General features: G+C 33.9%; 1 protein-coding gene across 4 annotated transcripts in view; it reads left to right on the top strand.

Moving 5' to 3' along the window:
• Nucleotides 1–225: 225 nt before the first annotated feature.
• The window catches only part of YTHDC2 (YTH N6-methyladenosine RNA binding protein C2), an 80,525-nt gene continuing 53,208 nt past the window's right edge, over nucleotides 226–27,542 (top strand). For 3 of the 4 annotated variants that reach the window (XM_057737243.1, XM_057737234.1, XM_057737230.1), the window contains exons 1-10: nucleotides 226–595; nucleotides 1,944–2,034; nucleotides 8,555–8,751; nucleotides 10,088–10,287; nucleotides 15,754–15,920; nucleotides 16,671–16,773; nucleotides 17,615–17,771; nucleotides 20,860–20,967; nucleotides 22,186–22,334; nucleotides 23,684–23,819. In XM_057737243.1, the coding sequence (XP_057593226.1) occupies nucleotides 412–595; nucleotides 1,944–2,034; nucleotides 8,555–8,751; nucleotides 10,088–10,287; nucleotides 15,754–15,920; nucleotides 16,671–16,773; nucleotides 17,615–17,771; nucleotides 20,860–20,967; nucleotides 22,186–22,334; nucleotides 23,684–23,819 (1,492 nt within the window). In that variant the 5' untranslated portion in view covers nucleotides 226–411. The remainder of the gene's footprint in view (nucleotides 596–1,943; nucleotides 2,035–8,554; nucleotides 8,752–10,087; nucleotides 10,288–15,753; nucleotides 15,921–16,670; nucleotides 16,774–17,614; nucleotides 17,772–20,859; nucleotides 20,968–22,185; nucleotides 22,335–23,683; nucleotides 23,820–27,542) is intronic. The other variant, XM_057737252.1, reaches the window with a different exon arrangement.

The raw sequence follows: 27,542 nt of genomic DNA, 5'->3' as shown, positions 1-27,542 counted from the left end.
AATAAAGGATTTAATCAAATAGTGAGCGACTTAATAAGCGGTTGAACGAGAGCCCCTCGGTGTGGGGGTGCGCGGGGACGGAAAACGACCGGGAGAAGCAGCTCCACAGGGAGCGGGAGATTGGGGTGCATTGCCCGGGAGGCCAGGGGCAGCCTGCGCGCTGAGGTCACCGGCGCCGGCCCCCGTGACGTCATCACGCTCGCGCTCTCCTCGCGGCTGGGGCTTTAGTGGCGCCGGCGCCTCGTCGGCTGGTGGGTAGACCGGGAGCTTTCTGGTGAGCTCGGCCCAGCGCCGGCAGCCTGTGGGACCGTTCGGCCCCGGCAAGGGCCCCCGAGGCCCACTCTCCCTGTCGTTGGCCGTCAGGCAGCAGGCCTGGCCGCTCTACAGCGGGGAGAACATCTCCTCAGGGCCATGTCCAGGCCAAGCAGTGTCTCCCCGCGGCCGCCGGCTCCTGGCGGGGGCGGCGGCGGCCCTGCGCCGTGTGGCCCTGGGGGCGGCGGCAGGGCCAAGGGGCTGAAGGACATTCGTATAGACGAGGAGGTGAAGATAGCGGTCAATATCGCTCTGGAGCGCTTCCGATATGGGGACCAGAGAGGTGAGGTTCCTGCGAGGGACCCTGTCGGCTGCCCCACCTCCCAGAAGCCCGGCCCCTCCGTGGGAAGGGGCTGCCTCACGGGAGGGAGGGAAGATGGGGGACGCCCACGCGGCCTGGCGAGGCGGGCGTGGGGCTGGGGTCCGAGTTGTGAGCCTTGCCCCGGCATGTGAAGAAAACCGCGGCTTCTGCGGATCGGCCGGGTTACGGGGCACTTGCCTGGCCTCCGAAGGTGAAAAAATCAGGTTGTTTGGATGCAGGAGGCATTTCTTTCCCTAGGGAGAGCCCTTTCGGTAGCTTTGCCACAACTTTTAGGTATTGTTAAGCCCCTACCTTTTTTTTTTTTTTTTTTTTTTTAAGGAGGTTGTGGTAGCCCTACTCGTTCTGTTAGGGGAAACGTCTTCCATACCTCTTAAGGTTAGAAAGCTACTTGTCTTGGGTCATACAGTGCAGAACCAGCAGCCGACCTGCGATCAGTGCAATATGTTGTGCTCATTCCGATTTGCTGGTCTAAATAGAGGACCGCTTTGAAAGCTTAGAGGCCCCCCCGCCAAAAAAAAGACCAAGACAGAGTGATTCTCAACTTGTATTAAACAGGGGTGAAGCCCCAGAAATATACATCATATCCAGTCGGAGATAGTGAAGTACGAATTCTGTGCAGTTTTGAAGGCAAAGAAGACAGAATCTGATGCTGAGCATTCATAATTCTTGAACATACTTCACTGAAGGAAATAAACATTTTGTTAAGCAAGTAAGAAGTACGTTAAGATAGCAAAATATGTTCGTCAGTCACTATAGGACTCAAGATTTCAGCACAAGAGGATTAATCTTCAGTGAACATCAGAGTCCTTTAGCACATTTAGTTTTGTTATTAATATCAAAATTCTAGTAAATATTCAGTGGTTAATTAGTACAGACATATCTCATTATTGCATTTCACTTTATTGTGCTTTGCAGATACTGTGTTTTTACAGATTGGAGGTTTGTGGCAGCTCCATGTTGTCAGGTGATGGTTAGCATTTTTTATCAATAACGTATTTTTAAATTAATGGACGTACGTTGTTTTTAAAGACATGGTGCTATTGTACACTTAATAGACTGCAGTGTAGTGTAAACATAACCTAGGCCCTGGAAACCAAAAAAATTTGTATGACTTGCTTTATTGCAAGAGTCTGGAACCAAACTCGCAATATCTCCTAGGTATGCTTGTATCTACTTTTCACATAAAATATGATAAATTTTATTATATTATATGATTTTTCATATTTTATAAAAATGTATATGTATGTTGAAATACCTTGAAAGAAAATTGCCGATTCGCAAATGATGCTTTGTGTTTTTTTCCATGTAGAAATGGAATTTCCTTCTTCTTTGACCAGTACGGAAAGAGCCTTTATTCATCGATTGAGTCAGTCTCTTGGTTTGGTTTCTAAAAGTAAAGGGTAAGCTGATAACTTTTCTTAATTAAAAAAATTATTTACCGAAAAAGACAAATGCTTTTGACTAAATAATTACTGTTTTAGATTCACGTCCTTAATTATATTTATACAGATGATCTGATTCATGTCTGTACCAAACTTAGCTCTTTGCTTTTCTTCCTGTCCTCCTTTTTTTAAAGTTTTCCTTGGGTGGGGGAGGGTGGGAGAAGAAGTTAAATTTTAAGATATAAGCAAAATGGTTTAAAAGTTGAAGTTGATTGCATTGAGAAAGGTATATATATATATATATATGTATTTTTTTATAAAGACCCAAACTCTTTTTTTTTGAAGAATGGATGGACTAAAAATAATAAGTGCAATTACTTACACAACTTATCTCTTTTAATACTACTGTACTATAATGGTATGCTTTAGAAACACATTTTTTTGTAACGAGTCATGAATCTGATGATTTGAAATGATTAAATAAAATCAAACAGGAGGAAACATATATATTTTTTGAATATCACTTATCCATACAGGGGAAAAGTCATCTGAGCCATCCATATAGAAGAACTCTAAAATCCTGTGGAGATGTTTCATTTTGGGAATAAGAATGGTGGGATTGATACAGAGTTCTCAGTATTGGCGCTATTGACATTTTGGACTGGATAATTCTTATTGTGAAGGGCTATTTTGTGCATTGTAGTATGTTTAGTAGCATACCTAGTCTTTACCCACTAGATGCCAGTAACACTTCCAACCCCCAGTTTTTGACAACCAAAAATGCCTTTAGACATTTCCAAAATCTTTCCTGGGAGCAAAATTGCTCCTGGTTGAGAACCACTGAGATGGGGGGAAGAAAGATAAAATTTCAGCTTCCAGTTTTTAGGTTATGAAGAAGGAAAGCAAGATCTTAATAAGTAAATATATTAATAAATAAATAGAAGGTCCTAAGGTGAAAGTAGCTGAGGTTGGAATATCTTGCATATGAATGTCCACCATAGTGATGATACATTACTGACTGAGATGGGGGATTTATAGGTGCGTGCGCACTTTGAATATCACTAAGGCCAGTGTTGGAATCCTGAGAAGGTTCCACCCATATTATAGGCCTCTGGATAGGTAAAATATTGCACTTGAAAATAAAAATAGGGTGCAGGGCCACAATCCTTTATCCAGAACATCTGGGCCAAATATGTTTTGAGGTGCAGATTTTTCAGATTTCAGAAAGGCAGTAGGGTATGTTAGCAATATGTTATATTTCTGCTGGAAAATGTATGACTATTCACACTAAGATAAAGATCATAAATAGCTTCATGTTAATTTAACCAGGCTTTGCTACCAAGTGAAGTTGCTGCAAACTTAAACAAATCTGCCACTTTCCAAGCTGTTTGAGTTTAAGGGTAGTATAGTAGATAAGGGACTGTGGGCCTGCATTAGAAAATATCTGTTATAAACACACAGTTCTGTAGCTACATCGTTTCTGTGGTTACATGGGTTTTTAATTATGAACAGTGAACTTAGAAATGACCTGTAGAAATTACTCTTAGAAAAGCAGTCCATTAGACTAGACTACCTCTACTTTTGTTCAGTGGCATAATCCTTTAAGGGATGGTCCAGAAAGGGAAAAAAAAAAATTGGGGGAAGGGGTGAGCAAGTTATCAGGACAAAAAAAGGGGATGAGGAAACATTGAAGAGACAGAAAGAGGAAACAGGAAAGAGATGCTAAGGGAAGCAAGGCAACCCCACCTATTATCTCATTTCTACTGTCTATGTCTAATGCTCCATAAATCCTCTTCTTAGTAAATGTCCTAGCTCTTTCCCAACCCCTTTTTATCTGTGAGCAAACTAGTATAATGTTTTTCTAGTGGTCCTTGTCATTTTAAAATGCCTTTCCTTTATTTTACATATATAAAGAACTAAATCACTTTGAATATATTTCTTAAATCCTTTCTTTTCATTTATATGAGAATTTGTACCTGACTTGTATGGGTTTTTCTGTTCACTTTTGAGTAAAGATCTTTTATTTTTAACCTCCTAGAATTAACTTTGTTAATTTAGGAAGTTAGTCTTTCTTTTTTTTTTTTTTCCCTTTTGTGCCTGGTAGTATGGTTCCATAATACATATTTGAGAAGTGTGGAGGAAAGGGCAAGAAAACTGGATTCTACTCCCAGTCTCTCACTGCTTTATTCTTTAGCTTTGGTCATGTCCCTTAATTTTAAAGGCCGGTTTTCTTAAATGTAAAAAATGAAGGAGTTAATCTCTGTGTTAGTTAAGATTCTGTGATCCTGTAATTTATTTTGAGCTTCTTACAAGGTTTTTAAAACCAGGTTCCAGACTTACTGTATGATAATTTACAGGATTTTTTTTGGATCACTTTCTTTTTTTTTTGGATCTTTCTTTCAAAATGAAGCTATGTGTATTGGATTTTGCTTTTTATCTCCTCTTAGAGAGTTGAAAATACTTTGAATTGTTTATTTTCTTTATAATTGCTCTTCTTTTGGTAAAAATACTCTTGTTTGAGTAGCACCCCTGTTTTGTGTTCTTTACTATATCCTACTGTTTTCTTAGAAATTCCAGTCAAGTTTTCCCATACCCAGAATTTCACTCATTATTTGTTTTGTTTTTCCTCAACCAATGTCACTGTGTTTTGGTTTTAAGAGCACACTTTCTGAGTCTTTAATTTGTTCATGAATAAAACAAATTCTTTCCTATCCTTCTTAGTCCAAGTTAGACAAAATGAAACTTACAGAATGAACTTTGTTTAAAAACTTGTGGAAAGAAAAAATATATAGTGTATGAAAGTAGGTTTTCCAAATACAGGTTTTTTATCCTGTGGTTGCTGAAGGTGCTGCTTAATAGATATCCAAGAATTCTACTCACCCTGACCAGGGGGCTCTACCCTACAACAAGATTCCCCTTTCAGATCTGAGTTGTTGCCTCCCTTACCTCCCGCAGTGGAAGACTGCATGCTGCACTCCCCCTTTCTTCCCCTTGCTAAAATAGGAAAAATGGGTTAAAAGTGATGAGTCCTGTTAGTGAAGTTTTGGACATTCATTAAAATAAAACCTTACAGTGGGCAGTAATAATAGTAACAGCACCTAACATTTATTAAGTGCTCTTGTGCAACAGGCATTGTGCTAGGTGCTTTAAGTAGGTTATCGTTTGATCCTCAACAGTCTTGTGTGGTAGGTTCTATCTTTTTAATATCTGGTGCCCATATAACAGAGGAGGGGATTTGAGCTTAGATTAGTTTTCCAAAGATCACATGGCTAGCAAGCGGCAGAGCCAGCAATCAAACATAGTTAATGTTTAGCTAATTAATTTTTGTTGTTTGTAGTGAGTTCATAGCAGTGTTTTAGGAACTGTGAGGCGTTAAAACAGAAATATTAGGTAAGGCTCATCTCCTAAGTCGCTTATTGTCCATTAGGTCACAAAAAGAAAAAATTTACCACAAACATAGTGAGCATGACATGAAATTAATTGTGTTTAGTGACAAAGTTAATTGGTTTGGTTTATTTTCTAGGTAATCATAAAGCACAAATTTGTATGATGCAAACTTTAAGAAATTTGTAATTTTGTGTTCCAATATTGACAAAATAGTTTGGAGTTAGGTCTTTGCATCTGTCTGCCTAGTGGAAGTATAAATTAAAGGGAAATGAAATTAAGTATTTACTAGACATCAAACAAATGTGTATTATCTTTTTAGAGGCATTTGCTGCTTGGTGGTTGTGAGCTTTTTAAGTAGTGATTTCAGACTGGCTCTTTAGCAGATTTTTAAACTGTTCTCAGGTTTGTAAAGTGGGGAATAGCAAGGTGTATGGTTGTATTTGAGGTAAATTATTCAGTAACATGCTGTGTAAATGAAATTGCATCAAATTTGGTTAGCTATATCATCATTTTTCTTTGAAAAGAAGAAGCTGTTGAAATGTCAAAACTTCTTTATGACATGTATGATTACTTTTCCTTTTGAAAGTTAGAAGTTATGATGTTCTTATCCGTACTTTCAAGTCCGTTTACTCTTGTACTTAAATATGACATATGGAGCTTGCATATTATTATATTAAAAAATTCTTGTGAAGTTCATTTATCTAGCATCTTTTCCACGTCGTGCAGCTAGTTGCTAGTAAATTTTGCTTTGTAAAGGGGACTACTAGATTTTCATCAAATTATATAGTGTTGGTTACCTTGGAGTGAAAGCATAATGAGGAGATTTCAGTATGTTAGTTTACATAGTAGGACAACTCTACTGTATTGAATGTTTTCATCTGCACAATAATGAGGTGAATATTTTGCCAAAATTTCACTAATTTTTCTTTATATATCGGTGTCGCTCTGATGCTGGTTGGGGTAGGAATGAGCACTAATAGCCACAAGTAGAATTTTTTACTGAAACATAAAAGTTACCAAGTTGATTTTATCTTTCTGTCCCACCATCTATATTCAAACTGAATTTAGTAAATTTTAAATGGTAATGGCTAAGTATTCACACTTGTTTAGTATGAGTTATTGTTATACATTAATGCTATATTATTATTAGGCAATCTATGTTAGGAAAGTTTCAATCTGACCCAGTATTTTAGTTGTGAGCTTATTGATAGTATATTTTCCTCAACTTTGTAATCCTGGCTTCTAACATAGTGCTTGGCATACAGTAGGTACTCAGTATATGATGAATGATCGAATGAATAAATAAAAGAAAATTAAAGGTGAAATATAGCAAAACTTTCCTGAGGTGATTTTTGAGAAAATTAAAGCATCTTGGAGCTGATAGAAATATTAGAGATTTTAAAATTAACGGGCATACTGTTTCAGAGAAATAAAATTATTTACTTTTGATCATGTAGCTAGTTAGTTGAAAAACTGTTCCTAGTTGAGCACAAGCTTCCTAATTCTTGCTCTAGTACTCATTTCAGCACACTTCCGGCCTTCTATAGTTAAAATTTTATGAAGTAGGTGTGACAGAAGGGGAATTAATGATTGAGTCTATCGTGACTATACTGAAGTTTCAGAAATGTCCATGGGAAAAGAACTTACTATGGAGAATATCTGTAGAATCCAATAATTGTGATTTATCATAGATATGACTAAAATTTCTAGATCAGGTTAAATTTTAATAAGTTCATCTTTATGCCATTATTTAAGCATCACTAAGCACTCGTTCAGGAGTAGGTAACGGCATAGAAAGGTTTTAATTCCTTGAGGAGTTTCCAGAAATTAAAAATCTTGGTAAATTGAAAGCCTCACTTCAAATACTAAGCTAAAATGGTATAGGTTAATCTTCAGTCTCATGTGATTCTATAGTGAAGATATTGCTGAAAAAATTTAAATCTAATTAGGAAATTAGATTTAGGAATTAGGAAAATTCTAAAATTTAATGTAGAATTAGGAAAATTATACATATAATTTTCATTATATTTGTGGTTTTGTTGCTGATTTCTGTAATATGATAGTGGCATTAACAAATGGTAAAACATTTTATGAAATGTTTTGGATAACTTTTTTTGGTATAAGAAATGATATTTTTTTCCTGGCTATAATTATAATAATAGCTTTCATTTATTTAGTGTGTACTCTGTAACAGATACTTCCCTTTACATGTATTATCTTATTTAATCATATGAATAGTCCTTCGAGGCAGGTATTATTTATTATTATTATTATCTTGGGCTCAGAGCTATTGAATAATTTGCTTGTGGTCCCACAGCTAGTAAGTGGTAGAGATAGGATTCAAATCCAAACTACATTGTACTAGATTATAGACATGTTTTATTAAATCGTTCAAAATACATTCAAGGACTTCCTGTGTGTATAACATTGTACTTAGTACTCTTGAAGCTACAGAAGTCATCAAAGACATAATTAGGACTAGTTGAAGAAATAAATATACCTGCATCAAGTAACTTGAGAACAGTTATAAATCATCATTACCTTATAATTGAAGGCTAGAGTCAGAAGCTTTGGAAAATTTCATTTTTTTTTCCAATATACATATGAAAATACTTATCAGTAATGCTGATTTGTGTTTTTTCGGTCCAGCCACTAAACTTGGCTTTCTTAACAGGTTTTCATGGGAGTGTGACATTACCAGTATATTGGGGAAACACTCAGTGGGATGTATCAGTCTGGACCACTGTCGTAACTGGACCACCATAACGTTTTCATTATCATTTTTAGATTCTATTGTTCAAATTGATTTTCTCCCACTATATGTTTCCCAGCATGTATTAACTGGTGATGTTTCATCCACCATGAAGCCTGCTAAGACAAACTTTAGCACTTAAGGGTAAGTAAGCCTTTTTTGCTGATTTAAAATAGGATTTGCAGCATTTTGAAATTTTAATTGAAAATGGTCCCATGGCCACTTTAGCACTAAATTCCTCTTTACTGAATTTTTTGGGATTTTCAGCATCTATCCCAAAGCATTTTGATCTTTTACATGTTTTGATCTTGATCTTAGACATGTTTTCTAAGTAGCCATACATCATATGTGAACAAATTGACTATATATAGTAAATAAATGATTTTTATTAATATTCAGAAAGGGAGCAAATAGATACCTAACTGTGAAGAAGAAAGATGGATCAGAAACAGCTCATGCAATGATGACCTGTAATTTGACTCATAATACAAAACATGCTGTTAGGAGCCTAATTCAAAGATTTCCTGTCACCAATAAAGAGCGTACTGAACTTCTGCCTAAAACAGAAAGAGGAAATGTGTTTGCAGTTGAAGCTGGTATGTATTTTCTGGGGAGCTTCCTTGTTTATCCTATTATTTGATGACTGTTCTTTTTCCACTTACAATTTATTTTTAAAAGCTAACATGAAATAAGATTTCTCAATTGGAATAGTTTGATTAAGAGTTGTGACAATTTTGGAATGAAATGCAGTGTTAAGGCAAGTCATTAAGTTAGACAGGGCTTTTTTTTTTAAGTGTTACAGTAATAGCTAACCATTTATTGAGCATCTATTGTGTGATAGACAATATACTGAACTCCATGTAGAGCCTCATAGAAACCCTTGCAAGGTAAGAATTTCCCCTGTTTCACAGGTGAAGAAACTGGGGCTCAGAGAAGTTAAATAATTTGTTCAAGGCCATTCAACCAGCCAGTAAACTACAGAGCTGGGATTTGACTCCAAGGTCTGGACTTTCCTGTACTATGCTGCTGTGACACATTAATGAGTGGGATTTTGAATTGGAACTTTAGCTTCTGGGAAGAGACAGGACAGAGTCTTCAGTACAGTAACTTGCTCAAAGGTAGACAAATAAATGTAGTTAGGTTATAAAATGGAACTTGCAATTTTACTATTGGGAAAAATAACTTTTCTAATGAGAAAGTTATTTCTTTTATTATCTCCAGTGACAGAATTTGCATAGTTTCTATTGGTTTGCAGACTGTATAATAGAAAATGAACGGTGCTAGCTAACGAGAAGTTTTAAAAATACAGGCACACAAAAATATTTTGAATTATGTAAAGAATATAAAACAGATCATGTCTTTTTTTTCCTATCTGCTTAAATATAGATGTTGGCTAAAAGGCACAATTAGGAGATTTGTTAAGCATTAGGACCTTGTATTTACACATATTATTCTGTTTGATCACATAATCTTACATGCTAACTTTAAACATAAAGGGTTTTTTTCATATTTGTTTTCATATTGTATGTAACAGACTTTATAAGTACAGTGTACATTGTTTCCTACTCTAATAAAATTATAATTTTCTGTGTTATAATTGATAGAAATAAGCCTGAAAATCATTTTAGGTTATCAAAATTGGGTTTTATTTTTAATTATTTTTGAATGATTGATTTTTGTTCATTTTTAAACATTGTTCACCAGAAGTACTTCTGAGAAATTTGCCTTCTAATTGATATCGAAAAGTGTAACATGTTCTCTAAGAATATTGTGTAGGAATACAGCAGCTGAGGCATTGCTTGCTAACTTTATGTAGACGGAGTAGAGAAGAAACATGTGAAAGGAATTACATTAGAAATTACTTACTTTTGTTTTTTTAACTCTTTTTATTGTTGATCATAATTTTTCTTGTTCTCTTATTCATTTTCAAAGAAAACCGGGAAATGAGCAAGACAAGTGGGCGACTCAACAATGGCATACCTCAGATTCCAGGGAAAAGAGGAGAATCTGAATTTGATTCTTTCAGGCAGTCTCTGCCAGTGTTTGAGAAACAAGAAGAAATTGTTAAAATAATTAGGGAAAATAAAGTAGTTTTGATTGTAGGAGAAACTGGGTCTGGAAAGACCACACAGGTTTGTTTCTTCTTTATTGTTTATAGAAGAAAAAAATTATTTTATTAATATCCCACGTGAAGGTTTTATATCAAATTTACACTACATGTATTTTAACAAAAAACAAAAAAGGAACTTTTGATTATCTTAATAGTTATTTCAGAAATAAATTATTATTGGAAGTACATTTTGAGAATTTGTAAAAAGGTAATATTTTAAAATATTTATTTTAAAATTAATACGTACGGGCTTTATTTAAACAGAGGTGAGATTGTGATTTGGTATCATGGAAGGAAAATGGACTTTGACCTTTAGTTCAGATTCCAACTTCCTCATTTATTAAATGTGAAATTTTAGGTTAGACTTGTAACTCTGGAAGCCAGAGTCCTCATTTATAAAATGAAACTAACTACCCTTCAAGGTGAGGTTTAGAGAGAATGTCTGTGTTGAAGTGCCTAGCACAGTGTTTTTTACATAGCAGCTAAATTAAAAGTAATATTAATAACAACAAGAAGTGTTTATACAAAGTTAACATAAAGTGGAATTAATATGACATGTTTGACTTGGATATTTAGAATCACAGTACATTGTTATGTTACCCTCATAGGCTGACAGATTGGAAGTAAGTATGGCACGATAAATATGACCTTTTCTTGTTTATGTTCTTTAACATGTTAGCATATTGAAATAGTAAAATTACTTTGCTTTTGATTGAGGTGCAGATAGAATAGTCAATGTAATTTAACATTTTCTTCTTTTCTTTTATGGACAAATAAATTTGCTTTTGACAATTGCTTAAGATTTCCTATGGGCATATTGGTTGGTTTAATAAACTTAGTCAATAAGTAAGGCAAGGTGGTAGGAGAGGTTGACTGTAAACTTTACTAGTTATTTACTTGTGGGACTTAATCATTTTCACAGAAGTCTAACTCTTTATACCTAAAACTTGAGCTTATAAAACTAAATAATTACAAACATGATGAAATTTTTATATGAAGAGAATGTGTAAGATTTTTCTTCAACACGAGTCCTTTTATTATTAAGTGAAATTCCATGGAGTCATGCCAAAGAATCTGTTCACATGACTTAGATTGTTATAATTGTTTTAGTATTAGAAAGTTTTGCTAGTAGATGTTAATTGTAGCCATTTTAATTATTGAATAGAGATTATGAAAGTTTTGATAAAATATAACAAATATAGTTTTATTTAAATTATTTAAATGTTCTTCCTAATGATATTTGTATATTGGAATTATGAATGCCTATTTTCACAATTATGTGTATCATTTTACTAGGTATGAAAAGAGCTGGAGAATTTAATTAGGAACTAAAATATTATGCTCTTTGCTCTTCAAAAAGAAACTATTAATCTAAATGGGTTTAAGCCTAAGAAATAATTGCATCGTGTTCAAGGAATTCAAATAAAATTACTAATGTTCCTGTCCTATGAAATACAAATATGACATAATTTGAAGTTAATATCATTAGCCATTTTTATCTTTCCTTTGGTTGCTTTAGGAAGTGATTTGCCTTTTGAATGTTCATATTCATTATTCATGTTTATTATGTAAAATTCAAACATTATAGAAAATATTACATAGAAAGTGAAAGATTTCTAGTTCTGTTGCCACCCTGCTTTTCCCCTGGTTTATTGTCAGAAACTTGAAGTATATGTTTCTGGGTTTTTTGGGGGGATTATTTGTTTTGTTTTTGTTCTCTTTACAGTATTTTTTTTTTTTCTTTACAGTATTGATATAGATTGTTTTTAAAACAAACATGGGATAATATGTATATGTTTTGCATTTTGCTTTTTTCACTTAATAGATATTGAATATTTTTCTGTGTCAGTACCTAGCAATATACCTCATTTTTTAAACAGTTGAATAGTATTCCTTAGCATTTTTGTAACAACAGTGATAGAATAAATGACTGTTTACTGTGTGCTGAAGTTTTACAACAGTTATCTCATTTAAACCTCTTACTAACCCAAGATATGTAGGCTTTTTTTTTTTAAGGCGTAGGCTTTTTAATTATCTCTTTTTACAGATGAAGAATAAAAACTAAAACTTACAGATGTTAAGCTACTCAAATTCACATAACTACGAAGTGGCAGAGCAGGAATCTTATTCTGTACTTACTTTATTATATTGCATCCTGATATTTCTTTTCTAATTTGTGGGAGTGTTTTAATAGGATAAATTCCTAGAAGGGGAAATGCTGGATCAAAAATACTGCATTTAAAATTTTAGTAGCTAGATTAACTAGATATTGTCTGTTAATTCAAAAAAAGAGTTGTATTAAAATAGTATTGACTGTATTGAAAATTCCTATTTCTCTAAAACTTGGGGAATAATGGATATAATTTGTTTTTATATTTATCAATCTGATAAGCAAAAATAATGTTTCAATTTGCATTTCTCTGATTCTTGAGTATCTTTTCATTTGCTTATTATCTATTTATATTCTGTGAGTTATATCTTATTTTTCTTCAGGTTTAATCATTTTGGATTTATTTTTAATAGTGCTTTATGCATTATGGATACATGGCTGTTGTGTGTTAGATATCTTAAAAACAATTTTTCTCATTTTTGGGGGGTTGCTTTTTAGCGTTGCTTATGGTATCTTGTTTAGTAGTTTTACATTTTTATTTAGTCAAATCTGTCAATCTTTTTTTAGGGCTTCTTGCCATGCTCAGAAAATCATTTTCTACCCCAAGATTAAAAAACATTTTCCTACAAATATTTTATTCTAAAACTTCTGTATTTATAGTTTTAAAAATCCATCTGGAGTTTGTTGTATCATATTAGGTAGGAATCTGACTTTTTTCCTTATGTTAGTATCTAGTGTTACAATATAATTTTCATTTAATAATCCTTTCCCCTCGATTTAAGTTACTACTCTTAAAAAATTGAAGTATAGTTGATTTACAATATTGTGTTAGTTTCAGGTGTACAGCAAAGTGATTCTGTTATATATATATATACATATAATTATTTTCAGATTATTTTTCATAATAGGTTATTACAAGATATCGAATATTGTTCCCTGTGTTATACAGTAAATCCTTTTTGCTTATCTGTTTTACATAGTGTGTATCTGTTAATCCCATACTCCTAACTTATCTCTCCCTCCCTTTTCCCTTTAGTAACCATTGGCTTGTTTTCTATGTCTTTGAGTTTGTTTCTGTTTTGTAAATAGATTCATTTATATTATTCTTTAGATTGCACATATAAGTGATATCATATAATATTTGTCTTTCTCTGACTGACTTAGTATGATATTCTCTAGGTCCATCCACATTGCTGCAAATGGCAATATTTCAGTCTCTTTTTATGGCTGAGCAAGATTCCATTGTGTGTGTGTATGTGTATATATATGTATATATACATATATATATACACATATACATATATACACACACACCACATCTCTATCCATTCATGTGTTAATGGACACTTAGGTTGCTTTCATGGCTATTGTATTGCTTTCTTGGCTATTGTAAATAGTGCTGCTGTGAGCATTGGGGTGCATGTATTAAGATACTACTTTTGATCAAATACTGAATTTCTGTAGTACCTGGGTCTATTTCTGGAATTTTTGTTATGTATTTTTAATTATCTGTTCCTGCATCAAGATCTCACTTTTTGCATTTTACAGTATGTACGAGGGTGAGTCAAAAATTATCTGCACTGCAGTTATATTAAAACTTCTGTTGGCTGCACTGTCTTATCAGCACTTTCTGTTCAAGGCTACTGTCTCCCCAGTCATTGCTGTGCAGGTGTGAACGTGTTTTATCAGTTCATTTGTAACTGCAGTGTGAGCAAAAATGGATGCCCCACTTGTGATTTGCACAAAAGAAGAACAGTGTGCAGTGATTCATTTTTTGTGGTCTGAGGGTGTGCACATCTGCACACTTCTGCCCACACTGTCAACACTGCAAAAACTTCCTTTTGAGGTGTTAAAGCATCCTCCCTATAGTCCTGATCTTGCTTTATCGGACTTTCACCTGTTTGGTCCCCTGAAAGCAGCCCTGCGAGGATGAAGATTCACTTCTGATGAAGTGAAGACAGCAGTGCATTCGTGGTTCGCAGCTCAGCCTAAAACATTTCTTAATGAGGGAATACGAAGCTGTTGACAGATGGACAAAGTATATTTGAAAAGCAAGGAGATTATGTCAGAAAATGATGTATTTGTCTTTTCTAAAAGTTAAATTCTACAGCCAGAGTGCAGATAATTTTTGGCTCTCTCGTAGCATACTATTCCTCTTTATTAGCTTCTCTTTTTAAAAATATTTCTTAGCAGTTTGTTTTTATTTATGCTTCTGGATGAACTGGTCAAGTTTAAAAAAATCCTGGAGGGTAAGACATTCATGAAAAGGTGTCCTTTTCACTCATAGTTAAAGAAATGAAATCAAAACAATAGTTATATTTTCCAGCTATTAGATTGGCTTAAATTTAAAAATTGACAGAATCCAACATTTGCATAGGTGTTGGGAAAACAGCAACTTCTGTTCTGTTGGTAAAGATATAAATTGTTTTGAAGGGCAGATTGATAATTTTTCTATGAAAATTAAATTTATGTACTTTTTGACTCCCCGTATATTTGTCTTTGGAAAAGTATGTGAAGATAGATGTTCACTGCAGCATTCTTTATAATAGCAAGCAACATCAATGATAACAAACCTAAAAAAATTGGAAGTTACTTAATGTATAGGCATAGTCATTAAATTATAGCACATCCATAAGATGGAATAGATTAGGTAGATCTGATATGTTGTCAAGTGAGATCTGCAAATTACAAACATAAAGTATAATAATGACTTTGTGTGAATAAAAACCTGTTTGTATACACAAGCATTTTAAGTTGTATAAACATTTTTTTTTTTCTCCAAAAGAGTTTATAAGAAACTTAACAGTAGTTTTATGGAGAGGACTATTGGTAGTGGTATGGGTGGGAAGACTTTTACTTTGTTTTAAATCTTTCTGACCTGTTTGAATTTAATTATAGAAAAGTGTCTGCAATCCAGGTATTAGGCTATTTCTGATTTCTTTATACTTTTCACTATTTAAAAAATTCCAGTGGAATTTTGATGCTCTTTCATTGACTTTATCGAATAATTTGGAGAGAATTGACATTTTTGCAATGTTGATTATTCCTATCCAGGAATATGTCATTTTTTTTTAGTATATTCCCATCTTTTATGTTTTTCAGTAGCTTTTTATAATTTTTCATGTAAACCTTAAGTATTTCTTTGTAATTTTATTTTTAAATGTTTTAATTTTAGTTTCTGTTGTGAACAAGATCTTTTTAAGTTACATTTTTTAGCTGATTATTAGCAGTTACATGAAAGTTGTTGGTTTTATGGTTATTTAATGTTTGGGCATGTTATATAACTTTTTTTTAGTTCTAATGGTTTTTCAGTTGATTGACATGGATTTTCTGCATATACAATTACGTTATCTTATTGTACTTTGAAATTTGTTTCAGATTCCTCAGTTCCTTTTAGATGATTGCTTTAAAAATGGTATCCCCTGCCGTATATTTTGTACTCAACCAAGACGATTAGCAGCTATTGCTGTGGCTGAAAGAGTTGCTGCAGAGAGAAGAGAAAGGATTGGTCAAACAATTGGGTATCAGATCCGTTTAGAAAGCAGGTAAAGACAATTCATCTGTAGCCTTTTATCATTCTTAGAAAAGACTAAATATATTTCACTAAATATAGAGCATATGTTAGTTGAAAAGTTAAATGATCATTTTGCTCCAAGTAAGTTTATGACAGGACATTTGAGGTCAGGTCTAAACTTAGGGAGGTTTTGAATAAATAAATAGCTTGAAAAAAGAGTTTGGGCCATGGATAGAAATCCTGTTTCATAGTTTCATGATAAAGTGCAAGTAAATTCACCTCTTTGAGTCTTAGTTTCCTCATCTATAAAATGGGGCTAATGAAAGCATCTAGAGCACAGGTTTGATGTGAAGTTTATAGTAAGCACTCAGTAAATGTTAGTGACTGAATTGATTATTAGTAGTAGCAGTAGTACCTTCTTGACAAGTAGTACTATTTCTGTGCTCACAATTATTTGGATATAGCAATTCAAAAAGTTAATCTCATTTATGATATACTTTTTTTCCCAAGTAAACAATGTTTAAAATCTTTTAAAAGAAAATCTTTTTAGGTTCTTTAACAAAATAATTAACTAATAAAAGGCTGTTAGTAATAATAAATTTTTGAGATTATCAGGCATAAAATACATATTTCACATAACTTTGCTAATGAAGTATATATACCAGTACACTATTATATTAATAACACTTATTAAAGTACAAAGGAGACTAGCATTTAATATGACCTTTTAATTACATAAAAGATTTGTAATTGTGCACTTTATTTTGATTTTTTAAAAAAGGGTTTCTCCAAAGACACTTCTGACATTTTGCACCAATGGGGTACTGCTTCGTACTCTGATGGCAGGAGATAGTACACTGTCAACTGTGACACATGTTATTGTGGTAAGAACATTTAAATTTAAATATCTAATTAAATTTTTAGAATAGCATATAAATGAGAACCAATTTTTTTAAACAGGCTGTTCTAATCAAGTTACTTTTTATTATCCATAATTGTTAGAAATAAATATTTTATGTTAAATAAAGATATTCTTACCATCAGTTTTTATAAGTGAAAATAAAATAAGTAGATAGTTTTTTAAAAAGTGCTTTTTATATATGAAAACAATACAGGTATTTTAAGAGTTCTCCAGAATGGTGAAAGTTTTCTTTTTTTCTCTGGGCTTAGTCACCTGATTTCTCTTCCAAATCTTAGGGGCATAGTTCTATAGTCATTTAACTTCATGGTTAAGCTGCTAAATTAACTAGGTGCTGATGAAATAATTAGATGAATTACCACCTTATTAAAGAATTTTAAGCTTTTATCCAGTTTGTGTCAGAAAACTTAGATTAAGTTTTATAAGCTGTGATAAAGCAGCTTTGGGAAACTTATTAGTTCTGTGCATTCAAATCACAGGATGCACCTGATCCTGATGCTAACAGAAGCATATTTAAATAGATTTTGTATTTGTTAAAATTACATTAAGTTAGACTCCACTAATTCAGAATTTGTTGTTGTTTCTGTGGTTTTATATTCTGTGGGAAAAAGGGCAGTGTTTTGTTACCCACAGTAGGTTGTTAATGTCTGATTGTTTCTAAATTGTCCAAAATAGAAAATTTCCACTAATTGGCTGTGTCTACATTTAACTTGAATTAGTGTGAAACCCAGCAGCTCCATAATTTTAAAGACTTTAGTTATTTTTATGTTTTAACTGTTTCATGGTTTTGTTTTTGTTTACTGCAGGATGAAGTACATGAAAGGGATCGATTTAGTGATTTTTTACTTACAAAGCTAAGAGATTTGTTGCAGAAGCACCCAACTTTGAAACTAATTCTTTCTAGTGCTGCCTTAGATGTAAATCTTTTTATAGGATATTTTGGGAGCTGTCCAGTGATATACAGTAAGTTAAATTATCAGATTTCTTCTAGGGTTTTTATGAAAGAATACTTTTTTGGCTTTATTTTATTTATTGTCATTGAAATTGGGAAATGTTCTGATGTATAGAGCATCCGTTTATATTTTCTCTGAGATATGCTTAATCAGTCATTTCTATATATTTTCATCCTCTCCTTTTCCATCTACAACTCTTTGGTATTGTGTAGTGAGCGAGTGCTCTAGTCGTAAAAGGAGGTATGCTTTATTTTGTATTCCCCTTTAAATTCTGTCCTATAGCCTTTATTGCTAGACTCTTTCAAAGAGTGGTCTGTACTCCCGTGTTTACTTCCCATGTGCTTCTGAATATGTTGCCACTTAACTTTTGTCCTTATCCTTTAATCAAATCTGGTTTTGCCTCCAGTCTTTAAAAATATTATTAATTTCCTCCTCAAAAGTTGAAAAAGTTGTATGTGTTTACCTCAGTGAAATAGTACAAACATGTAGGGGAAAAGTTCACAATCACCTCTGTCTTCTCATTTCATATCTTTACTTCCCTGAGATTACTTGATGTTGAAGCCTAGTGTATATCGTCTCTCACCTTGTCCATGCTCATACCACATATGTAAATATATAACATATATTGCGTTTATATAAAATGGTTTTTACAAAAATGGGCACATGCCATATATATTGTTTTGCAGTTTGCTTTATTCATATGACAGTATATCATGAACAGTTCTGCAGTTTAGTAGCTCTATGTGTAGTTTATTATATTGAACAGCTGCTTTTATATTTCCTAATATGAATGTACTATGTTTTATTTAACCATTTCTTAATTTTTGGACATTCAAATTGGTCCTAGATTCTCCCATTCCCCTACTGTAAACATTGTTGTTATGAGCAGCCTTCTACATATATTCTTATATATTGGTGCTCTTATTTCTAAGGATAGATTCCTGAAAGTGAAACTGTTGAGTAAAAGAATGTATCTCTTTTTAATTTTAACAGTAGTATGGTTTTGCCATTTCACTTTTTCAAAAGGCTAAAATGATTTACATTTCTACAGTTTATGGGGCTATTCATTTGTGCATTCTTATCAGTATTGTTTTGAAACTGATTTAATTGCCAAGCCTACTATTTAAATTTTACTTAAAAATCTTGCTTGAATTATCCATAGTATTTCTCATAATCGTTACCCTTTTTTTGTGAAATGCTCACGTCCCATAATTTATTTGCTAGCACTGCCTTCTAAGTCTCATTCTGTGTTATAGCCTGTACTTTCTTGATCTCCTCTGTGGGCTTCTCATTTTTTGCATGGTGCTTAAATATTGATATTTTTGAGGATTATTCCCATGATCCATTTTTTTCCTCTTCCTCCCTTCCCCTTTCCTTTCTTCTCCCTCCCCTCCCTTCCCTGCCCTCCCCCATCCCCTTTCCCTTCCCTTCCTTCTTTGATATTTTTTTTTTGTCTGCATTGGGTCTTTGTTGTTGCTCACAGGCTTTCTCTAGTTGTGATGAGCAGGGGCTACTCTTTGTTGTGGTGCAGTGACTTCTCTTGATGCGGAGTATGGGCTCTAGGTGTGAGGGCTTCAGTAGTTGTAGCACATGGGCTCAGTAGTTGCGGCACGTGGGCCCTAGAGCACATGGGCTTCAGTAGTTGTGGTTCATGGGTTCTAGAGCGCAGGCGCAGTAGTTGTGGCGCATGGGCTTAGTTGCTCCGTGGCATGTCAGATCCTCCTGGTCCAGGGATTGAACCTGTGTCCCCTGCATTGGCAGGCGGGTTCTTAACCACTGTGACACCAGGGAGGTCCCAGCAGTTCACTTCTAATATGCTTGAAGTGAATACTTAATCCTTTCTAAAAAATCTACTTCTCTTATGTTGCCTGTTTTCGTTAATCATACCATTGACCTAATCATCTGAGTCACTTCTCTTTTTGCTCATAATATTACTGGGTATTAAGGCACATAAAATTTATGCATCTACTCATTTTGGTACCTAACATTTGACATGTCTAAAACCAAACCCTGACTCCCACAAGCCAATCTGTTTTTCTTTTAGCTTTCCTTGTCAACCTCAGAAAATGACATCATCATGCATTGAGTTTTGTAAGCCAGACTTTCAAGAACTGTGGTTGACACTTCCTTATCATTCTTCCATATCCAATCTAATGCTGAGTTCTGTGAATTTTACTTCCCATCTCCCTAGAGTCTGTCTGTTTCCTTCCATTTTTACTATCACCAATCTTGTTAAGATTATTTTCCTCTTCAGCCCGAACTGTTTTAATTGCTCCTTCCTGGTCTGTTCCATCCACTCTGCTCTGTTTTAAATCCATTCCCCACACTGCAGCCAGAGTGTTCTTTTCTGAAGTGGAAATTTTATGATGTTAAATACTCTCATGAGCTTGAAACTTTGAACGACCTTTACCTCAGAATAAAGACCTAAACTCTTAATAAGATTTATCTATTTCTTCTGCCTCATCTTCAGCTATAGTCACCTCTTCACACCCCTCTTCACATTGTGTTCCAACTAACTTAGCCTTTTAGTTCCTTGAGAACATCATACTCTTTCCCCCAAAAGGGGCTTTGTGCACACTGTTGTTTTCTTCATAGTATACTCTTTCCTCTCTGCATAGCTTAGTTATTTTGTTTACCTCCTTCTCTTGGTCCTCATTTTTCTCAGTGAGGATGCTTTTCTTGACTCATTCAAATTCCCTTATTATGTACTGTCATGGTATCTTGTACTTCTCTGTTATGGGACTTTTTGCATCTTTATTTTTACATTGATGTTCTGGATTATTGGATTAATGTCTGACTCTTCTGCTAGATTGTAAGCTTCAAGAAAGCAGGAGGAACTCTGTTTCTGCTTACCATTTATGTTCCTAGTGTCTAGCATGATGGCAAACACACGAGTAAATAGTAAACACTGTAAAAAACATGCAAATGAACAGATGTCTAAAATATAGATCAAAATTATATTTAAAGGACAGTATGAGGATCACTTGACCTATGGAATTGCCTTTGGATTAATGTTCAGATTTATTAATTTGAGAATCATGTTTTTATGTGAACTGTCTCTAAGATGCAAATTGTTTAAAAAAATTCCTATTATTTAGTACAGGGAAGACCATTTGAAGTAAAAGAAATGTTTCTGGAAGACATTTTAAGAACTACAGGATACACAAACAAAGAAATGTTAAAATACAAAAAGGAGAAACAACGAGGTAAGCTTTTTATCAAACAAATATAAAAGAAAATTACTATTGATACTGACTTTTTGGAGTACTCCAGTCTTATACTATGCAGATACAAGGACACTTGAAAATATTTCTCTCTGTGTATAGTTGTAGAATATTATATTAGAATACTGTGCCAAATGGATCTTTTACATTCTGGTTTATGTCCAGAAGTTATAATCTATGGAAAGAAATTGAAAGGTGATGCCAGAGTTAAGGAGGCTGTGTGTGTCTGTATCCAAAGATTCAAACACTATTTTAAGGAGGCAGAAGATTTGTGCTGGCTGTCCTCAACATATGTTACAGAGTGGGAGTGGGTAGTGGGTGAGGAAGTGAAAAGAGTAGCATGTGAGTAATACAGGCTCATCTTTGGTATAATTGTCGTGTTTTTCAAATCTTGATATTGTTATGAGTTTCATACGTACTTTGAATTTAGCATTACTTGCCTATTAATATATCTCTTATGATTTTTACTATATCTCAACTTTTGAATTAAGGTTAAGTTCCTTTTGTTTACTTTTAAACTACATTATTCATGATGGAAGACTTGGCTTCAAGCTTTGATTCCTTTGTTTAGTTAGTATAACCTTGGACAAATAATTTTAACTCCTTTGAATTCTTCGCTTGAAAAAAGCAATTAGCAATGCGTGTTTCACACTGCAGAGCTGAATCACTAATATGTAAATTATAAAACCCTTGGTTCTCAAAACTTTCAAAGATGAAAATTGAATATAACTTATGTCTCAAACAACTAGCATGGTGGTAGAAATTCAAGAAATGATTTTCTACAAAGTGCTATATGAATATTATAGATCATATAATATGTATATTATATAATGTATATAATATATATTGATTTAATTTATGGCTAAATAGTTATGTGGCTAAAATACTGTTTATTATATTTATTATATGGCTAAATATTTATTATATGGCTAAAATACTGTTCATTAAACTATGTACTTATTTAGAAGTAAACTTCTTACTAGTAGATGAATATATGAGGTTTTATAAAGCAGTTTCATGTCTTTGGGTTTAGCATAACACATTTTACTGAATGATCCTAATTAATATATTTTTGAAAAGTAACTTTAAAATAAGGCCAACTTTTAGGTATTTTCAGGTTCATTTAATTTTTTTAAACAAAGAAATATATTTTGAAAAGCAAATAATTTATCTACTTATTTTCTTTGGTAATTAATTTAGAAGAAAAACAACAAACGACACTTACAGAATGGTATTCAGCTCAAGAGAATACTTTCAAGCCTGAATCTCAGAGACAGAGAGCTGTCCCAAATGTGACCGAAGAGTATGATTTATTGGATGATGGTGGTGATGCTGTCTTCAGTCAGTTGGTAAGATCTCAGTGGTTTCATACTGCTATTCTGAGTGAAAATTGTATAACTTGAACATTTTTATGAGATTATTTTTTATTACATTATTAAAGTATAATTCCCTTAGTTTATCTTAGACTACATTTTTCAGAATAACTTTCCTCACACTTTTTTTCCCAAATAATGCAAATTCTTTTATTGTTTCATTTTGAGTTAAAATTATTTCAGTATTTTCCATAAATTTTTTGAAGAAAACAGTTGTAGATATTATGTGTGTGTGTATATATATATATCTATATGCACATTATTATTGTCATCTCAAAATTTTAAGAACCTATGAACTGAGCAATGCAAGATAAGCTAAGTTAGGAAAAAAATTGAGAAAAGACTGTTGGTATTAGGGCAAGTAGTCAAGACTGATGTTTTCACCACAAGGCTATGTGACTCTGTAAAATCAATTACCCACTATAGACCTCAGTTTTCTCTTCTCTTCTCCTTTTCTCCTTTCTATTTTGACACAAAATCTTTTACAAATGAAATATTTTGTAGAAATTCTGCCTCTCAGCCATCACTCTCCACCCCCATCCCTAGTTGGGGCTTCTGCTACCTTGGATTCCATGGAGTCTGTTTGAAAACTGGAACCAGCGGATTTCCTAGGTCCCTTCTGGTCTTTGATTCTGATTTAGAATTCTTTAAAAGGCATTGGTGATTAATAAGATGGCTGGGACTATGCACTTTTTAGAAAAAGAAACTGTTTTGAGCATGAGAAGCTACATAATGCAGATATGCTTGCAGTTTTTTCCCAGTGTTCTGATGCATCCAAATGAACTATACTTTTAAAGAATGTTTAAAAATTGTTATTTAGTGTAGAGAACATCCATTTGGTTCAGTGAACAGCATTTTGACCATTTAAATTAGTGATTCTTAAGCCAGGCTGCACATTAGCATCCCCTAAGGAAGGTTTAAAGTCCTGTGGAATCTGGCTTCTATCACAGAGATTCTTATGTGCTCTGGGGTGGGACCGACTTCAGTGTTGAAAAGCTTCAGGTGATGTTTACTTTGTCATGCAGTTGGGACATAAGACCACTGGTGTACAGGTCCATTTAGTAACATTCTGTCAGAAGCACAGTTAATATTGTGACTGGATCATACTCCTTTGTTGAAAAGCTCATTCTCAGTTAAAAGATGAATGTGAAGACGATGCAGTATTGTGAGTGATGATGTTTGTGCTGAGATGAGAAACTTATGTCAAAGGCTTTGCTGTAATACTGAATGGTTAGTAATTCTTGTGGCTGTTATGGCCATCTCATCTTCTTTGCAAACAAAGGTTAAGCTGTTAAGTAATTTATAATCTTTGCTTCTTTTTAAAGACAGAAAAAGATGTGAATTGCCTTGAACCATGGTTAATAAAGGAAATGGATGCTTGTCTTTCTGACATATGGCTGCATAAAGATGTTGATGCCTTTGCTCAGGTCTTTCACCTTATTTTAACTGAAAATGTTAGTGGTAAGTATGATTTATTTGTTTATATACAAATAAAGATCTTCTTTTTAGCATAGTAGAATAAATAAGTATTGTATTAAATTAGGGATTCTTAACCTAATGTCTCCAGAATAGTTTTATGGGGTTTGTGAATATATGACAATTATATGCAAAAGTATTTTTATGTGACATAAAATTTGTGACGTAAATATACTCTCCCCTATGCATCCCTCTTCCCCCTGGAATGTCTTGGATTTTCAGAGATTTGTGATTTCAAAACAGGGAAAAAATGTTAATAGCTTTTGCTCTAAATTATTCGTTTAATAAATAGAAAATTTTAGTATACCTTTAGTTCTATAGGCTCAAGTTCTAATTCACATGTACCTACATTATGTCATGTGACATATTTTCATTAATGATTTATTCTGATTTCCTTAGTTGGTTGTAATGGATATTGACAATCAGCTGTGTGTTTTAGCACCCTGAAGGTTTTTAGGCAAAAGGTAGAATGATGATAATAAAAGGTCAGTACTGGAAGGGATTTAGATGTCAAGTAGTTTATCCCCTTACTTGAACTTGTCAGCATTATTATTACTATAATTGATCACTCTTTTCTTGAAACATGTTCTTCAGTTAACTTCTGATATTTCATACTTGATTTATTTTCTTCTCATCTCCCTGGCTGGTATGTCTTGGCAGGATTTTTTTCTTGACCTCTAAATATGGAATGTCCCAGGCTTCAATCCTCAGACCTTATTACTTCCGTTTACATTTACTCCTTAGATAGATCTCATCTAGTCATAGCTTTAAATATTTATTTAAAATGACTCCTAATTTTATGTCTCCAATCCTGAACTTCCCCTTCACTTCAATACACCTCACCGCTTGACATCTCCAGTTGGAAGCCTGTTAGGGGCATAAAACTAGCTATTCCCCCAAACAGCTTGATTTTCTGTTTCCTCACCTCTCTCTCAACTTGCTTTTTCCTTAGTGTTCCCTTAGTGATCATTATCAGTTGTAGACTTCTTTAAAAATGCATGTGCCTGGCCATTCCAGGCACACTGAATCTAACTCTAGGGTACTACCATTCACCTAGTTGCTAAGGCAACAAGCTATAAAATCATACTTGACTTTGCTCTCATACCCTGCATGTAATCCATTAGCAAATCTTGTTAGTTTTACCTTCTAGATAAATCCCGAATCTTACCACGTTTTACTTCCTCTACTGCTGCCATCCTAGTCCAAGCCAACATTTCTTTCCTGGATTATTACTATGGCCTTTTAACTGCTTCTATTCTTATGTTACTACAGTCTGTTCTCCAGAGAATAATCAGATTGATCCTTTTGAAAAGGAAATTGGATATGCCGCTTCTCTTCTTTCATCAATTACTCTTTGAATAAAATTCAAAGTTTTTTCCCTGATTTAGTCCCTGACAGTCTTTTTTATCTGATTTTCTACTACCTTTTTCCTTGTTCACTGTGCTTTAGCCACTCTTGTCTTCTTGCTCTTGATATATGCTGGCACATTCCCATCTTTGGGCCTTTGCTTTTGTTATTTTCTGTGCTTGGAATGTGGTCCCCACAGATACTTATATGGCCCAATGCCTACTACATTTAGGTTTCTACCCATAAGTTAGGAAATTTGAACTCTGAGACATGTTGCTTTAAAATATTTATGAAACATTTTGAAGTATTTTTGTATCATCTTTGACCCTCTTCCTAGATATTTCTTTAGTGAGTACTAAACTGTTACTTTGACAAGGGTCATCCTGTCGACCCAGGTCCCCCTCCTTTATAGTTTTATTGAACATTTTCCAGAGCCCAGTATTCTAATGTCTTAAGCCAGGTATAGTAAACCAAAATGGAATGGTATCTCTATGAATAGTAATTTGCTTCCCATATTTTTATTTCTCCTCTAAAATCTCAACTCTTAATTGGCACCATAGTTGAAAATACTTCATGTGATCCAAGAAACCTTGGGCTTCATAGATTTCTTTTTAATCATATCAGTTTCCCTGTGTGATATTGTGTAACCAGGTAGTAATTAGCTGGTTTATTAAGACTAAGCATTCTGTGGAATGCTGGTTGCTAATCATCTATTGCTGCGTAAAAACAAATGATTCCCAAATGTGTCAACCTAAAACATTTATTATTTCACATAGTTTCTGAGAGTCAAGAATCTGGGAGTGGCTTAACTGAGTGGTTCTGGCTCCTAGTCACTCATGGAGTAGTAGTTAAGCTGTTGGCAGCGGTTCAGTCATCTTAAGGTTTACTGGGATTGGAGGATTTGCTTCCAAGAAGCCTCACTCACATGGCAGTTGGCTAGAGGCCTCAGTTTGTCTCTGGCTATTGGCAGAAGGCCTCAGTTCTTTGCCATCTGGACCTCTCCATAGGATTGCCTTATTCCTTCCAGAATATGGCAACTGGCTTCTTCCAGTGTGTGATTCAAAAGAGAAGAAGAAAACGCAAACAGGAAGCTGTAGGTACCTTTCATGACCTAGTCTCCAAAGTTGTACACCATCTTTTCCACTTTATTCTTTTTTTTATTAAAAACAAAACTTTAATCAACCACCGTAGAAGAAATACTAAATTATCTTTCTAGTCTCTCCATAGAAAATTATGTTACAAAATTGTCTTCATACAAAGAAGCAGTCAAAAAGTTTGAGGTCAAATACATGGGGAAATAAATATATATACTGTAATATTTTTCCTGGATTTTGTGGTTTGTGATATTTGTCGGTTTTTTTTTAAGTTCTTTATTGAAATATAATTGCTTTACATTGTTGTGCCAGTTTTTGCTGTACAGCAAAGTGAATCAGCTGTATTTATACATATAGCCCCATATCCCCTCCCTCCTGTGCGAGTCCCTCCCACCCTCCCTATCCCACCCCCCCATCCCACCCCTCCACTTTATTCTGTTTGCTAGAATGAGTCACTTTGTCCAGCTCACACTCAAGGAGAAGGGAATTAGGCTCCACCCCTTGAAGGGAAGAGAATTAAAGAATTTTTGGATGTTTTCAAACTCTCACACTTATCCATACCCCTAATTGAATATTCTGTTGAAGCAGTAATTCTCATTTAGTGAGTACAAATCATAATCTTTGCAGGTCTCTTTAATAATTCATGTGCCTGGCCATCCTGGACCTACTGAATCTGAATCTAGGAGTAAGGCTCAGTTACCTGTGTTTTCAGAAATAAAAAACCTGAGCTAATTCTCTAATAGGTCCCCCTCCCCACTTTAAGAACCATTGGCTTATATTAATAACGGATACCATGTTTTAGAGGGTTATTCAATAATGAGGATAATTGGGTATGTATGGAAAATTAAATTTTTCCTTTTGTATTACCTTAAATTTTACTACAGAGGTTTTTTTTTCCAGTGGTGATTTCACAATTTCATAAAAAATTACCAGTTTTGTAATTTATGAAAACTAGTTCTCAGTGATTATAGTATTTTGCATTGCTTGAAATATATTCTAAGAAGGAATTTAAATTCAATAAAAGTTTAATTTTTTTTCTCATGGATGGGTTTTATGGGAAGTAAACTTTCTGCTGGTGTTATTCTCATTAAGCATCTTAGATAATAAGAACCTGGAATGATGGGGGAGTAAAAGCAGAGCAAAAGGACATAAAAAATATATTTTGAATGTTTCATTTGCCCTTTTAGGCATTCATTACCAGATACTGATGAAAATTAACTTTTTAATTCTTCTTTAATTATGTCTTGTCATTTGGTCAAGGCAATGT

The sequence above is a fragment of the Hippopotamus amphibius genome, chromosome 1 (genome assembly GCF_030028045.1).
Source record: "Hippopotamus amphibius kiboko isolate mHipAmp2 chromosome 1, mHipAmp2.hap2, whole genome shotgun sequence".
Lineage (NCBI taxonomy): Eukaryota > Metazoa > Chordata > Mammalia > Artiodactyla > Hippopotamidae > Hippopotamus > Hippopotamus amphibius.
Note: the sequence above shows the minus strand (reverse complement) of the source record. Positions and strands in the feature narration are given on the sequence as shown.